We start from the raw sequence: 13,091 nt of genomic DNA on the forward strand, positions 1-13,091 counted from the left end.
CTGTTTTAGTAGTTATGTCTACAGACAACCAGCAGGACCAAAATCTTACTTCAAGCAGGCTGAAGGCGGCAAAAGAGAAACACCAATAAACACTTTTGTATACGATATATTTATGATTGAAATGACTAGAAAATACTTACATAACTAGTTGAGTCTGTCATTCTCAGGAAAGTAAAAACAATATCTAGTCTTTTTATCACACTTAACAGCTTCAGAACCCTAAAAATCATTCAGTGTGTCAGTACTTTGATTTTCACCGATAAAGAGACACAAAAATAAAAATTGCATTATTTAGGCAATTTATATTATTTATCTGACACATAAGTCAAGAATTTTTAAAACATGGATTTTGGATATCACATCCTTTGAGCTGCCAATTTTGAGGCCTGATTTTTCAACATCAAAAGCAGCCATTTTGTTTATTTTTGAAAAAGGAGGGCCTATTTATATCAGGTCAGCGACTTCATTTTTGTAGCCCAACTTTTGGGTTTTTTTATGACTGTTTTAACCCAGGCGGTCATTACTTCAGAAGTTACAGGTGGAGGCACTTCATGGTTTATATGATTTCCTTAACATGAAACTGGGCTACTATTGAGATGGCTACTGCTTATCTAATGGGTAAAATATAAGGATTTCAGGGTTTTTTTCCACCTGTTGATGGCTCAACATTTTTTTCCCAGTGTCTCTCCTACTCTTATAACTATCTTCCAGTCCCATCTGTGCCCAGGCTTTCCCTTTGTAATGACTAGTGCTCCTAACAATTCTGCATTACAAATAAATGCTATTAATAATAATGGTAGATGCTGCACCACATATGTTTATGAAGATTCTCTGGGAATCTCTGTGTGGGAAAGGGTTTGAAGTATGGTTTGAAAGGAGGTGGGTGGGAAGTTGGTTTTTTTCGTTACGTAATGTTCGCTTTACAAATTAGACCAAGTATTCTTGTTCCAATTTAAGATGTATTCTTGTTCCAATTTAAGACTCATTTTGGTAGACTGGCTCATTAATCAAGTTCTGTTAAACACAAGCATATTAATACATAGATTTACTATGTGGTGTTAGATTAATTTTGATTCTCCTTTAAAAATAATCCCTGATAAACCCAAAATGTTGCTCTTTTTGGCTAGACTTTTAAGTAAATACATCAAGTGCATAATATTTTACTAAATAGAACAGTTTCATCAAAATTTACTTAAATCTTTATTTTATTTCTGATGTAATAATGTGCTTTAATGTTATTGTGATACTTAAATTACTTCAGATCCCTTAAATGTGAGAACTTCAGTTCTAGTTCCAGGTTTGCTTTTGCTTCCATCTTTTACTGTGAGATTCCAAATGTGGGAGAATCTCATGCAAAAGTATGATTTGTAGACTCTTTTTCCACTTAAAAAATCATCACCACATCTCCAGGCACAGATGTATTAAAATAATATGAAGTTTATTATTAAAAGAAATTAATTAACTACAATAGGCCTACCATAATGAAATGGGAATGTAAAAGTATGTCTCCCAGTTTCCTCAGGGAAAAGCTTGAAAGCATCTGATGGGTTGACATGATAAATGGTTGAACGGATGACAGTTGAAAGGAAGTTCTATGCTTTGTAAAGCTGATGCCCTACATGAAGCTTAGTAACGACATCGCTTCTCCTATGATTGATCTCCAGGCAGCAGTTGTGGTGGTATTCAACTTTGCTATGGTTCTGCTGATTTTTCCTGCTATCCTGAGCATGGACCTTTATCGTCGGGAAGACAGGAGGCTGGATATATTCTGCTGTTTTACAAGGTGAGAATGTGTGATAGATTGATGTATGAGGTGCGTCCTTTTTGTGGTCACCAATCGGTCCTACCATTCCTTGTCAGGAGTGGGAGTTCTTCATTGCAGCAGGGTCATGTTATTGTTACGATTTCATTGCTAGTAACTGTTTGCTACCTTGGTTTTTACCTGACTGAGGGGAAAGGTTAAAATACGTCTCTCACACACCGTTTTCCCTTCATTTGTATGTATGTTCATTTTGGCGGTTGCAGGACAACTTTTTGAAAGCAGATAAAAGATCCATGCTTCAGGAATATCTTCAAGTATTTTTAGAATGTTACAGGGTACTGCAAGGTGTCCAGTGCTAGTATTGCATCATCTTGGAAGACTGTACGTAACTCAGGGTACTGAGAAGCCTTACTTACAGTTAATCACTATGTGCTAGTTTTTATGCTTTTTATGCCTTTATAGCTAAATACATAAGCATAACAGTTACTTTAATAGTTCTAAACAGAAGAACTCAGTATGTCATGTTTACATGTTGATCTAAATAGCTTAATTCTCAGCATGGGCATATAGCAAACTAACACACATGTTGCGCATTCAGACTATGTGCAGCTACCTGTGTATTGACCTGATTAGCATGTGTAATTAATGGAGTGGTGCGGGTAGATGTCAATGTCTTCAGACAGATGCTGGTTCCTTCTTTCCTGAGCACAAGAAACGTGCACATAATCTCAGAGGCCTACACTTCGAACCATGTCTGAGAAACGTTTCCTAAAGGCGTGGAATGAAATTCACATCAAAGCGTTACACTTACTTAATATAAACCATCTACTGGTAGTAGAAGCAGTCTCAGATAGAAGCAGATTATCCTATCTAGTCTAATTAAAATAAAGAACCGTCTAAATGCGAACAGATGTTCTTCTCTTCTCTTACAGTCCGTGTGTCACTAGAGTGATTCAGATTGAGCCTCAGGCATACACGGAAAATGACAACACTTGCTACAGTCCTCCACCCCCGTACAGCAGTCACAGTTTTGCCCATGAAACTCAGATTACAATGCAGTCTACAGTGCAGTTGCGCACAGAATACGATCCTCATACGCAGGTGTACTACACCACAGCAGAGCCTCGCTCAGAAATATCTGTGCAGCCAGTGACAGTGACGCAAGATAATCTTAGCTGCCAGAGCCCAGAAAGCACAAGCTCGACGAGGGATTTGCTTTCCCAATTCTCAGACTCCAGTATGCATTGCCTTGAGCCACCCTGTACGAAGTGGACACTCTCATCTTTTGCAGAAAAGCATTATGCTCCCTTCCTCCTAAAACCAAAAGCTAAGGTAATCAGGGAAGTATTTACCTGTTTTTCAAAACTAGACTTCTGCCTTGCCCAGTAATAAAATTATCCTGGCAGTGGTATTAAATATAAGGAATAAATAGAAATCTTTTGGAATAACAGTTCTTAATAATTTTACAGCTAATTTCATACTTTAAAAGTTTTATCTTGTGAGTGCTATAGAGACATACTTTTCAAATTTAAGTGACGAGTGAGGGTTTTGGTGACTTTCAGTAACATAAGCTTGTGAATAGTGAAACTAAAGCCACTTTTGAACTTCATTACGATACAAATTTCTCATCCATGATGCAGCGCCCCTTCAATAAAGCACGAACTAGCTTAGCCTTGTAGACTGTATGTGTAGGGAAAAAAAAAAACAGAAGAAATAAAAGCTTTAAAGTAGACCGATGGGTGTCAACTTTGAACATGGCTTTGTAGTGTGCCATTATGAATTGTTAGTTTCTTTAGAAACCTAAAATCAAATTAATTTCCATTTTTTGTTGCAGATTGTGGTTATTTTTCTTTTTCTGGGTTTACTTGGGCTCAGCCTTTATGGAACTACCCGAGTGAGAGATGGACTAGATCTCACAGACATTGTACCACGGGAAACACGGGAATATGACTTTATTGCCGCACAGTTCAAGTACTTTTCATTCTACAACATGTATATTGTGACGCAGAAGGCAGACTATCCAAATGTCCAGCACTTACTTTATGAACTTCACCGAAGTTTCAGCAATGTGACATACGTTTTGTTGGAAGAGGATAGGCAGCTTCCCAAAATGTGGTTGCACTACTTTCGAGACTGGCTGCAAGGTAAGAGAGAGTTGCCTGAACTTTTCTTAATTCTACAGTAGTAACCGCTTGTTCACACTAGTAATGCTCCCCTTTTTGAATAGAGTCACACGGTAAAAGACTGCGAGCAGGAGGGGGTACGCCTAGGTGCTGATATGGACTTGCATGTTGATGCGCTGTTTCTCCAACAGGTCACTTAAATTCTTTGTGGCTAAGTTTACTTCCCAGTAAGACAGTTTTGAAGCTTTAAGAGATTATATCCATGAGAGGCCATCTCATGCCATTAATTTCTAAGTAGCTAGTGAGGAGTTCTGCCTTATAATTAATGGCCAAATATGGCCCACTGTCTTGGGAAGATAAATGTTTGCTGAGTGTTTTGAAAACAGTAAATGAAAAGTCCCCGTCCAGCGATGTATTTTGGCACAGACTTAACTTTCACCACTTGAGTGATCCTGTTGGCTTCAGCTGGGACTGCTGGCATGAAGAAAATTCAGTGTGGCTTATGTGTTTTATTGGATTGGGAACTTACTGTACATTCTAGATTTTTAGTCAAGTATCCTCACTTTTTCTATGGTGCTGCTTTTTCTGTGCTGAATTGTAATGAGGTGGGGGAAGGCAAGAGAAGGCATGGCCTTTCAGGTACTATGATGATAATTGATGTCAGCTTATTAAAGATATTAAAGATATTATAATTACACATGTTGAGACAAATAACTGTTTTGTATTTAAAATAAATAGTACTGTTACATCTAAGCAAATTTAACAGCTCTCTGCTGTGAGCAAACATATTCTGCCCAGGATTACTTCTGTCCTACCTCTGTCTTTCTGTTGCGAGAATCTCTAGGAAGCTTTTGCCAACCGAAAAATAAATTCTGCTGACCTACTGAGACTGTGAATTTTAACCTTAACTGTTTACAGATGACCAGTGCAACCAACGATTCTTAGAGAACATGTAGGTAACTGCCAGTATTTGGGGTATTTTATTCCTTCTGAAAATATGTCAGACAATATTAAAAGCGGATGAATCTGACGCACCTAAACAAAATGATCAAGTTTCCTGTGTGTTTAATGCACTGATAAATCAGGCAAAGCAGTATTTCAGCTATTAGCTTTCGTTTTTTAATGGTTTTTAAATACATTGCATCCATTCATTACAGTCTACTTACTGGAAGTTTTACTTAAAATATTTTGCTCACATAAGCATATTGAGCTGTAAGGGAAGGTATTGCTGGCAGGAAGAAAAATCAACATAGCTTAGATGTTTTGCTGGATTGGAACCTTACTATACTTCATAGATTTCTAAGCAAGCATCTTTCTACATGCTTTTCCAAGTTCTCTTGTAACTCTGCTGTTTATTTTATTTCTTTTGTGGGTATTTTTTGTTGTTGTTCCAAAACAGTAGGAAGAAATGTGTCTGGTGTTCCCCCTTCCACCTTCCCCGCCACCTCCCAGACCTGTGAGGGGGACAGAAGTCTGAGATCGTATTCAGGATCTTCACACGTTAGTGCTGAACCTCAGCACAGTCTGCCAACGATAAAGTTGGGAAGAGGTGCCCTTGGATCTGCTCGCTTGCTGGCTTCTCAGAGCGCAGCGCTGGAGACAGCCCACTTGGTGCTGCTCCCCGGGGTGCTCGCATTCCCGTTCCCGCTCTCTCAGGCCCACCACATGCTTTCCCGAACCTCTTCTGCTTTGGGTGCCCCCCTGTCCTCTTTGTAATCACCTTCTTGTGCGAAGGACTGTTTGTCCTGGCCCAGTGCCGAGGGCCTGCACATCTCCTCTGTGCTGTATGTCGTGCTCATGTATGACCCTTCCAGATCTGCTCTTCTCTTGAGGTGTTCCTCTTCTCTTCTCATTGCCCATAGTTTCCCCTTCCAGCCCACATTAGCCCGCCTGTCCTCCTTCCTTGTCCTCCGCTTTTCTTCAGCTAGAGGAGCTGTGAGTATTTGTGGTACCCTGGGTATACTGACGGGGGGCGTGGAGCTAAAAGGTTGTACTGGAGCGGTCGGAGACACTCCCAGGAAGCAGGGACTTGCGGCAGGTCAAGTGGATGTGGCAGCCCTGTGACGGAAGGCGCATTGCTTGGCCTAAAGACTCACAGCTTCAGAATTAATCATTATGATGACTAATTAGCATTTAGGTCTGTGTCCTTCCCCAAGAGGGGCACAATTAATACAAACCAGCTGCTTTGTAAAGGCGCAGGGCTGTCTTCGCAGGCTGTGATACTGCATTCACAAAGCTGTAAAGAAGGAGGATATTGAGATGTATCAATAGAAAGAAGTTATCTTTTTAAATGGTACACGGCATTGATGTAACAGGAGAGAACTAAACTGTTACACTGAAAGCTGTCACGCTTGTCATTGTTAGGGAATTATTTCAAGGTGCAGGCACTAATAGAATAATACCTGATCCTTACCAACTGGGGCTGATGCTGAGGGAATAAAGGGGAGGGAAGGTGAAAACAGATTTTACGAACAAGGCACAGTTTTAGGCTGGATTCAGGGAGGATCCTCTCTAAGGTGGGAACGGTTCTAGTGGTGCATTTTTACATGCTGGAGGAGCAGGATAACCAAAGTACGGGCGACTTTGAACTTCATGGCTAATTCCTGCCAACTTGACGGGGAGTTCAGTGCTAGAGATTAATGACTCAGCATGGCCTTCTGACACGCACACATTTGTCTGGCAGAATGAGGGAAGCAACATCATGTGAACAAAAGCATTTTTTATCAAGAAGGGGTCCGTGGTCTTAGCCGTACATTTCTCCTCGTTTACTAGCAGTGGAGTGCCTTCAGCCTAACGCACTTCTTTTTTCAGAGGTTCCCTTGTATTTTGCATTCTGGTATCATACAATGTTAGCATATTTCCTGTTACCGAAAATGCGACAGAAGAAGAGTTAACACTAATCATTCATTTAAACTGGAAATGTTAACATTATTTTTGTAAATGACTGAATGTAAATGAGGTAGCTTGAATTCCCTGATGGCTTGTAATTAGGCTCTTTTTGCAAAGGGTAATCTTATCTGGTGTTTCATGGTGCCAGCTGTTCACGTGAGTCAGTAGGAATTCCTTCCTCACCCCCATTCCTGCATCCCACATAATTTTGTAGGATTTCACTTTCTTCTGAAGCATTAAGCAAAAGTTGACTGCTGATATGAAAAAATCCCATATATAAGATTTTTAAAATTCCCTTAATTTTTATAACTTCTGCAGAAAGAGGTCAACAAGTTACTTTTATTTTTCTGCCCAGAAACATTTCATTAATCCCATTTATGAAAGATTAAAATTCTAAAATCATTGGTATGAACAGTTTATAATGGAAGTACTGTTTGCTTTGAAAGTAGCAACTCTGCTATTCATTTCAAAGCATTATGGGAAATTTTAATTATTGAAATTTTGACATTCTTTAGAAATTAAGCACAGCTGATAATGGTTTCTTGGTATTCTTTCCAAAGACTTTCAGTTTCAGCAAGGTCAGTAGTAAAATAACCCAGAGCGTAAAGTAGTTAAGCCAACTGAGGAATAAAGATATAAAAGGGAGCAGGGTTTGAGGGATGACCAAACTTTTGAGAACAGGGGAGCGGGAGAGGTGTGAGAGAGCTGGGTTTTCACCCACTGCCGTTAAAGATACGTGCCCTTTTTTGAGGTACCTTGCAACACGAATTGGTAATGTCACATGCCAATGGATGTATTTGTTATCGTGTGTCTGTGGAGCCCCCCTGACAGGGGGTTGGATGTTAGTCTGAAAGCTCTGCCCCCACATGCTGTCTGTCATAGCAATTTGTGTGCTCCTCCTGCTGAAGGGAGCCATTTTTACTGCAAGTTAAGCTGTTCTTTGGTGGTCTCCTTTCCCACATGCTTATTTGACAGCCTCCTCTTAACCTCCCGAAGTCGCCTTTCACATGACTGGTACGATAGCACAAATGCTCTCACCTGGCCACTTTCTGGGAGACTGACATGGAGCTGAACTTGGCACGGGGGGGATGGATTGGTACTTTTGCATGTCCTAAGCAATGTTTTGCCCTCTCTGAGGGCACCAGCAAACCACGCTTTTTTAAAGGGGGCCTCGAAGTCCTTTGGTGATGCCAGAAAACCTGGTGGCAAATTGTCCTCCTCCTGGGAAGGTGCTGGAGGGCTGCGTGCGGAGATCTGGCAGGCTTCTTTCATCGCTTGGTTCTCAGCCCGTTGGCTTCATGAGTGGGTACGATTTGGCAGGACAACATGGGAGGCAGTTTTCTAAGGGAGGGGGGATGAGTTTGTAAATGGGAGCGGGTACTCCGGCCCGGAGGCAGTGTTGGCCAGGTATGTTTTCTCTTCCATCACTCTTATCTCTGTACAGCTGTAGCTAACCTATCCGATCTGTAATGACGGTTTTCATTACGGCTCCTCAGCACAGCTGCAAGGTGGGTCGGTGATTTCCTCCACTGCCACTCCCCCGGCCTTTTCCTTCCCTTCCCTGGACATGCGGTTTGTCATCTGCTTGCACAGAGCCTCCTTGTGCTGGGCTGTGGCTTCCTGTACTAAATCTGATCCAAATTTGTGCTGTGAGGTATTCCCTCCCCCTTGAAGGGTGGCAAAGAGGAAAATAACAGTTGAGAGTGAATAGGTGTTGGCTGTGATCTTTACATGTGCTGGCAGCAGATCCCACGACTTGTATTAGCTGCACAAGTTGAACAGATGGAACAAATTGACAAAATCGTGTTCACTCACGCTGTGCTCGAGGAGCAGCTGAGTTGCTGTTTGAAGTTGAAAGTTTGAGTGTGTTTTTTTTTTTTTCCCCTTGTAGTGGAATTTCTGGTTATATCGTAGAAGCTATTGCCTCAGTGCTCTGCAGTAGCCCAAAACAGTTAATGAGAGCGGTGTGTGTCCTCTTCTGTGGCTGAGTGCACTCGGCCAGGGTTTTGGTGAGGCAGAGGGGAGTGTGGAGAGTGTTCCCCTTCTAGATAACGGACTAAACGCCTCCTCTGGTTTTAACTCCACGGTAGGCGGTGGCGTTGGATCAGGGCTGAACTCAGCCCTTTGCTGTTCTGGCACCATCCAGGTCAGGGCAAGACTTCAGCTTCAAAGAGGGTGTGTATGAAAGAGGTGATAAATGCAAATATGCTTATGGAGTTTTGAGTATGATGGTTCTGGAATTGTTGTTCATGAGGAAAACCACTTTTTATTCTAGAGAATCTTAACGCTTCCCTATATACTTTTCCAAGCAGAGCACTAGGTTGCTGTTAAAGGCTCTGAGAAGGACACGGGACCGGAGGGTCCTAATCTCATCCAGGATCCCCTCTTTGCCGTGAGGGGAAGCTGGCTTACACCAGTGCACATTGCACCTGCAGCTTGCTAGCTCAGCTTTGGCGGTCTGCACAATATGGGAAGACTCTTGAGGCTTCTCCCTTGCACCTTCTTGCTTCCCCTGCCTTCCTTTGGGCAAAATACTAGACATGCAACTGGTACTTTTACCTTCCCACACGCTGAATGAGGAGCCCCAAATGTAGGAGGCAGCAGGTGGATATTCTTCTTCCTGATTCAGCTATGAAAAAAAGTCATTATTCTTTCTTCCTACTGAAATTTGTTTCTAAGAGTGATTGCTTACCCACTTTTTCTGTCTTCCCCTTACCTCCCTTAACTTCAGGACTTCAGGATGCATTCGACAGCGACTGGGAAATGGGGAAGATCACTTACAACAATTATAAAAATGGATCTGATGATGCTGTTTTGGCTTACAAACTCTTGGTACAAACTGGCAACCGAGCAAAGCCCATTGACATCAGCCAGGTACTGTATCAGAGTCCATACTGGTTTATACAGGAATACACAAGTCATCAGGAGTGGGAGGAGATGCAAAGAGCGTGTCATAGTCTCTTTTTTCATCTTGATAAATTGAATGCCCGAGTTACACCTTACTGCATGGCCTGTGTTGCAAAGTGTTCAAAATCAACTCTGGGAATGCCTGCCCTTGATTATTACTGGTTGGTGTGTGGTTGGTGCTGCTCCCGTGTCAGACACACTCAGTTTCCACTGAAATTGTTGTGAAAAATGCTTTGCTCTATCCATAGGTAGATGGAGTCTGGTCCTATACCAGGCAGAGCCAACGTTAGCCTTGTTGCCCTAAGTGGCATTGTTTCTGATTTGAATCAGATTGCCTTACAGGGTTGACCTTTGCTCAACTTTCTGTCATGGCTTTGAATCTAGCATTTGCAATTATTTGCTTAGTTCCTACCGATTTATGCAAAATATAACATTTTAAAAAAGATGTTGATGAATGATAATGGAAGGGGACTGAAATCGTTACGTGCCATATTATATTCTTGTACCATCATCACTAAATACAACTATACTGTTGTAGAACTAAGAATGGCAGTTGTTTGACCTGCCTAAATTAAATATGTCTAAGGTTCTTTTGCAAGGTTATCACAGCATATGACTGCATTTGCTGTAGCCATTGGTAGGTGAAAACACATTAGGTTTGACTCCTTACGCTAAAATTAGACTTCAAACCTCTAAGAAGAAATTCTGCAACACCTAACTTCTCCTCTACCAGAGTCATCATTGACTCGCTGTGCTTTCAGGCAGAAAAATAGTCTTCCTAATGAGCTTCTTGGCAGATCTGCTTATTGTCTTTCTTTTTTTCCTGGCATTAAAGGTGACAGATTTACGGAGTACATTGTTCAAAGTTACTATGGTGTGTAAAACACACTGCTGTATAGCAACATGCAGCATGCTGTCAGGTCTGAATGGAGCTTCAGCTATGAATTAAGCAAAGAAAGGGAGTTGAAGAGAAAACCTTCAGTGAGATTTTGTTTAGGAGAGTGTACCAGGTACGCTGTGGAACAAATGCGATTGGACTGCAGCTGCTGATATAATTTCCTGTGCCTGGGAGGGAGGAAAGTGCGGTGCACCCACAGGGGCTGAGCGCTGCACTGTGCAGTTCCAGAGACAGCTTGAAGACATACAGTTGTTGCATATCCTGTGGACTAATTGAATCCAGATCCTTGGAATCCAGCTTTTTTTTTTTAACTGCTGTCACTGTTGTTTTTCATTTCATTAGAAAGACCTGAAACTGGAGCTGAGCCAGAATTTTAAATAAACAAAACAAAAAACCCCAGTAATACTTTTCACCCACAGAGTCCTCTGTCAGAGCTCTAGCTGTGCAGAATTTGGCTACAGAACCCTAGAAGTGTACCACTGCTGTTTACCCCACAGATGCATTTGCCCACAGTGACCCAAATAACACAGGGCACTCGTCTGCTTTCTTGACGCTGGGCATTTTCTGAATACATAGGTCATAGGAGGCAAGTGTTAGCAAAATTTATACAGATGTTGTTTTATTTTTATAGCTCTCCTCCATTTACTGGGTGGCATTTCCTTCAGTGTTAACAACAGAGGTTAACTGCACACAGACGTGTATAGGGACTCTTGCCAGCTTTTCTTTCCCTTTCTTTAAATATGTTTCTCCTACTCGGTTGTTTTTCACCCTTGGCTGCAGGCTTTCAGAATTCGGATTTAATTGGTTCAGTCTATTCTGGAACCGTCTGCTGATTTAGTGGTTATTGTAAATATTATATGAGTAATAATTTATAAATGACGACTTTCTACTGTCACTGTAGATTTTTAGGGTTTTTTTCGTTGTCAAACAATAGTTTACTGATAAGTCACTTGTGAAGATTCAAGTGAAGATTCATACTCTTTTGCTTTTCCCCTTTTATATGTGTGTTGCATCTCAAGACCATTTGTTGATAGCTTTACGGGAGGAGCCCCGAAAGCAAAACTCATTCTGAAAGGCTTTTAATTTTTCCCATTTTGCAGTTGACTAAACAGCGTCTGGTGGATGCGGATGGAATCATTAACCCAAATGCTTTCTACATCTACCTGACAGCCTGGGTTAGCAATGACCCGGTGGCCTATGCTGCCTCACAAGCCAACATCCGGCCTCACCGCCCGGAGTGGGTCCACGACAAAGCAGACTATATGCCAGAAACAAGGCTGAGAAGTAAGTAGCATTTCATCGTAATGTCTTGCAGTCCTTCCTTCAAGAACCAGTAACTCCGCAGTTGGCTGGTGCTGCACAGGGCTCGGAAGCGGAAAGAGGGCAATATATTGTCCTACTCTGTAGTCTTAGGAGACCCATGCACCGTTGCAAATGTGGCACCACTGCAGGGTTTTATCATGTTGAAAAATGAATTTTGTAGTCATTTAAAGCTCTAAAAACTTGCAGTAAGCATTGCTTTTTACTGTCACCTGATAGTTCTGTCTGTGAGAGAAACCTGGAGATTGCGTGAGATTCCTGCCTATGTCATTCTGAAATTTCATCACTGAGATTATATCATGTTTATCCTCAATTTTTAATACCTAAGGGAATTTTATCGAGTTAGCTCATATGCTGAGCTACCCACACTGATGTGGTGCAAGAGCTACTTAGGTAGTGGAGCAGTCCCATTCCGTGGCATTCACTGTTTCCCTGAGCACCAATGCCAGTTCGCATTGCTTTGCTTCAGCTTTCAATTTATTGGGAGGATTGCTAGTTGGACAGCAGTGGGGAAGGGGAGAGGGCATATAGGGGGGGACTGGTGCGCTTGGGAACGTGATTCGGTAACCAGCTAGCCATGCTTCAGTGTATCCGAACCCTAGAGCTTTGTGGCAGTCAGCCAAGTCTTGTCTTAATGAAAATTTATAGTTGAGATTATAATAGGGCAAATCATGTTTAGCAAGTCAACTGAATGACCCTGCAGGGTCTGGAACACACAACGGCAGTAACAAAATGCGTGTTGTGGAGGCTTTCTTTTTTCCTTGTCATAGAGTAGACTTAACGTTACGCTCAAAAAGAAGTATGGAGCGTGTTGGTTTGTCAAATTATTAAAGGATAAAAAGTTATGTATTTCCTCAGTAAACTTTTATAATAGTTTTTTTTCCCAGTCATTTGCATCAGTAACAGAACATGGATTTCTGAATCTGACTTTCAAAATATTCAGGGGAAATCTTAAAAACCAACCAGCCTGACTGAGCATAGTTTTTCTGTAGTTTTGTGTCAGTGGACCTCAAGTTAATCTCAGGGAAATGACCTTTGATTTCAAAGGAACTGCAGTTGCATAAAAGAAAAGCATTTGGATAAAATGTCTAAGATGATGTGATCTTCTACTTTATATTGCAGTTAGGGATTTTTGCCCAGGTATTCAGTAAAAACCACTATAGCACTGATGAGTATTAAATACATATATTGA

General features: G+C 41.5%; 1 protein-coding gene across 9 annotated transcripts in view; it reads left to right on the top strand.

Annotated features, from left to right (window-relative positions):
* The window catches only part of PTCH1 (patched 1), a 68,191-nt gene that overhangs the window by 38,198 nt on the left and 16,902 nt on the right, over window positions 1-13,091 (top strand). For all 9 annotated transcript variants that reach the window (XR_012670959.1, XM_075137243.1, XM_075137244.1 and 6 more), the window contains 5 exons: window positions 1,665-1,783; window positions 2,695-3,094; window positions 3,597-3,906; window positions 9,506-9,648; window positions 11,680-11,863. Coding sequence is in view for 8 of the 9 variants with exons in the window: in XM_075137243.1 (XP_074993344.1) it covers window positions 1,665-1,783; window positions 2,695-3,094; window positions 3,597-3,906; window positions 9,506-9,648; window positions 11,680-11,863 (1,156 nt within the window). In the remaining variant the exon portion in view is untranslated. The remainder of the gene's footprint in view (window positions 1-1,664; window positions 1,784-2,694; window positions 3,095-3,596; window positions 3,907-9,505; window positions 9,649-11,679; window positions 11,864-13,091) is intronic.

This window comes from Calonectris borealis, chromosome Z, assembly GCF_964195595.1.
Source record: "Calonectris borealis chromosome Z, bCalBor7.hap1.2, whole genome shotgun sequence".
Lineage (NCBI taxonomy): Eukaryota > Metazoa > Chordata > Aves > Procellariiformes > Procellariidae > Calonectris > Calonectris borealis.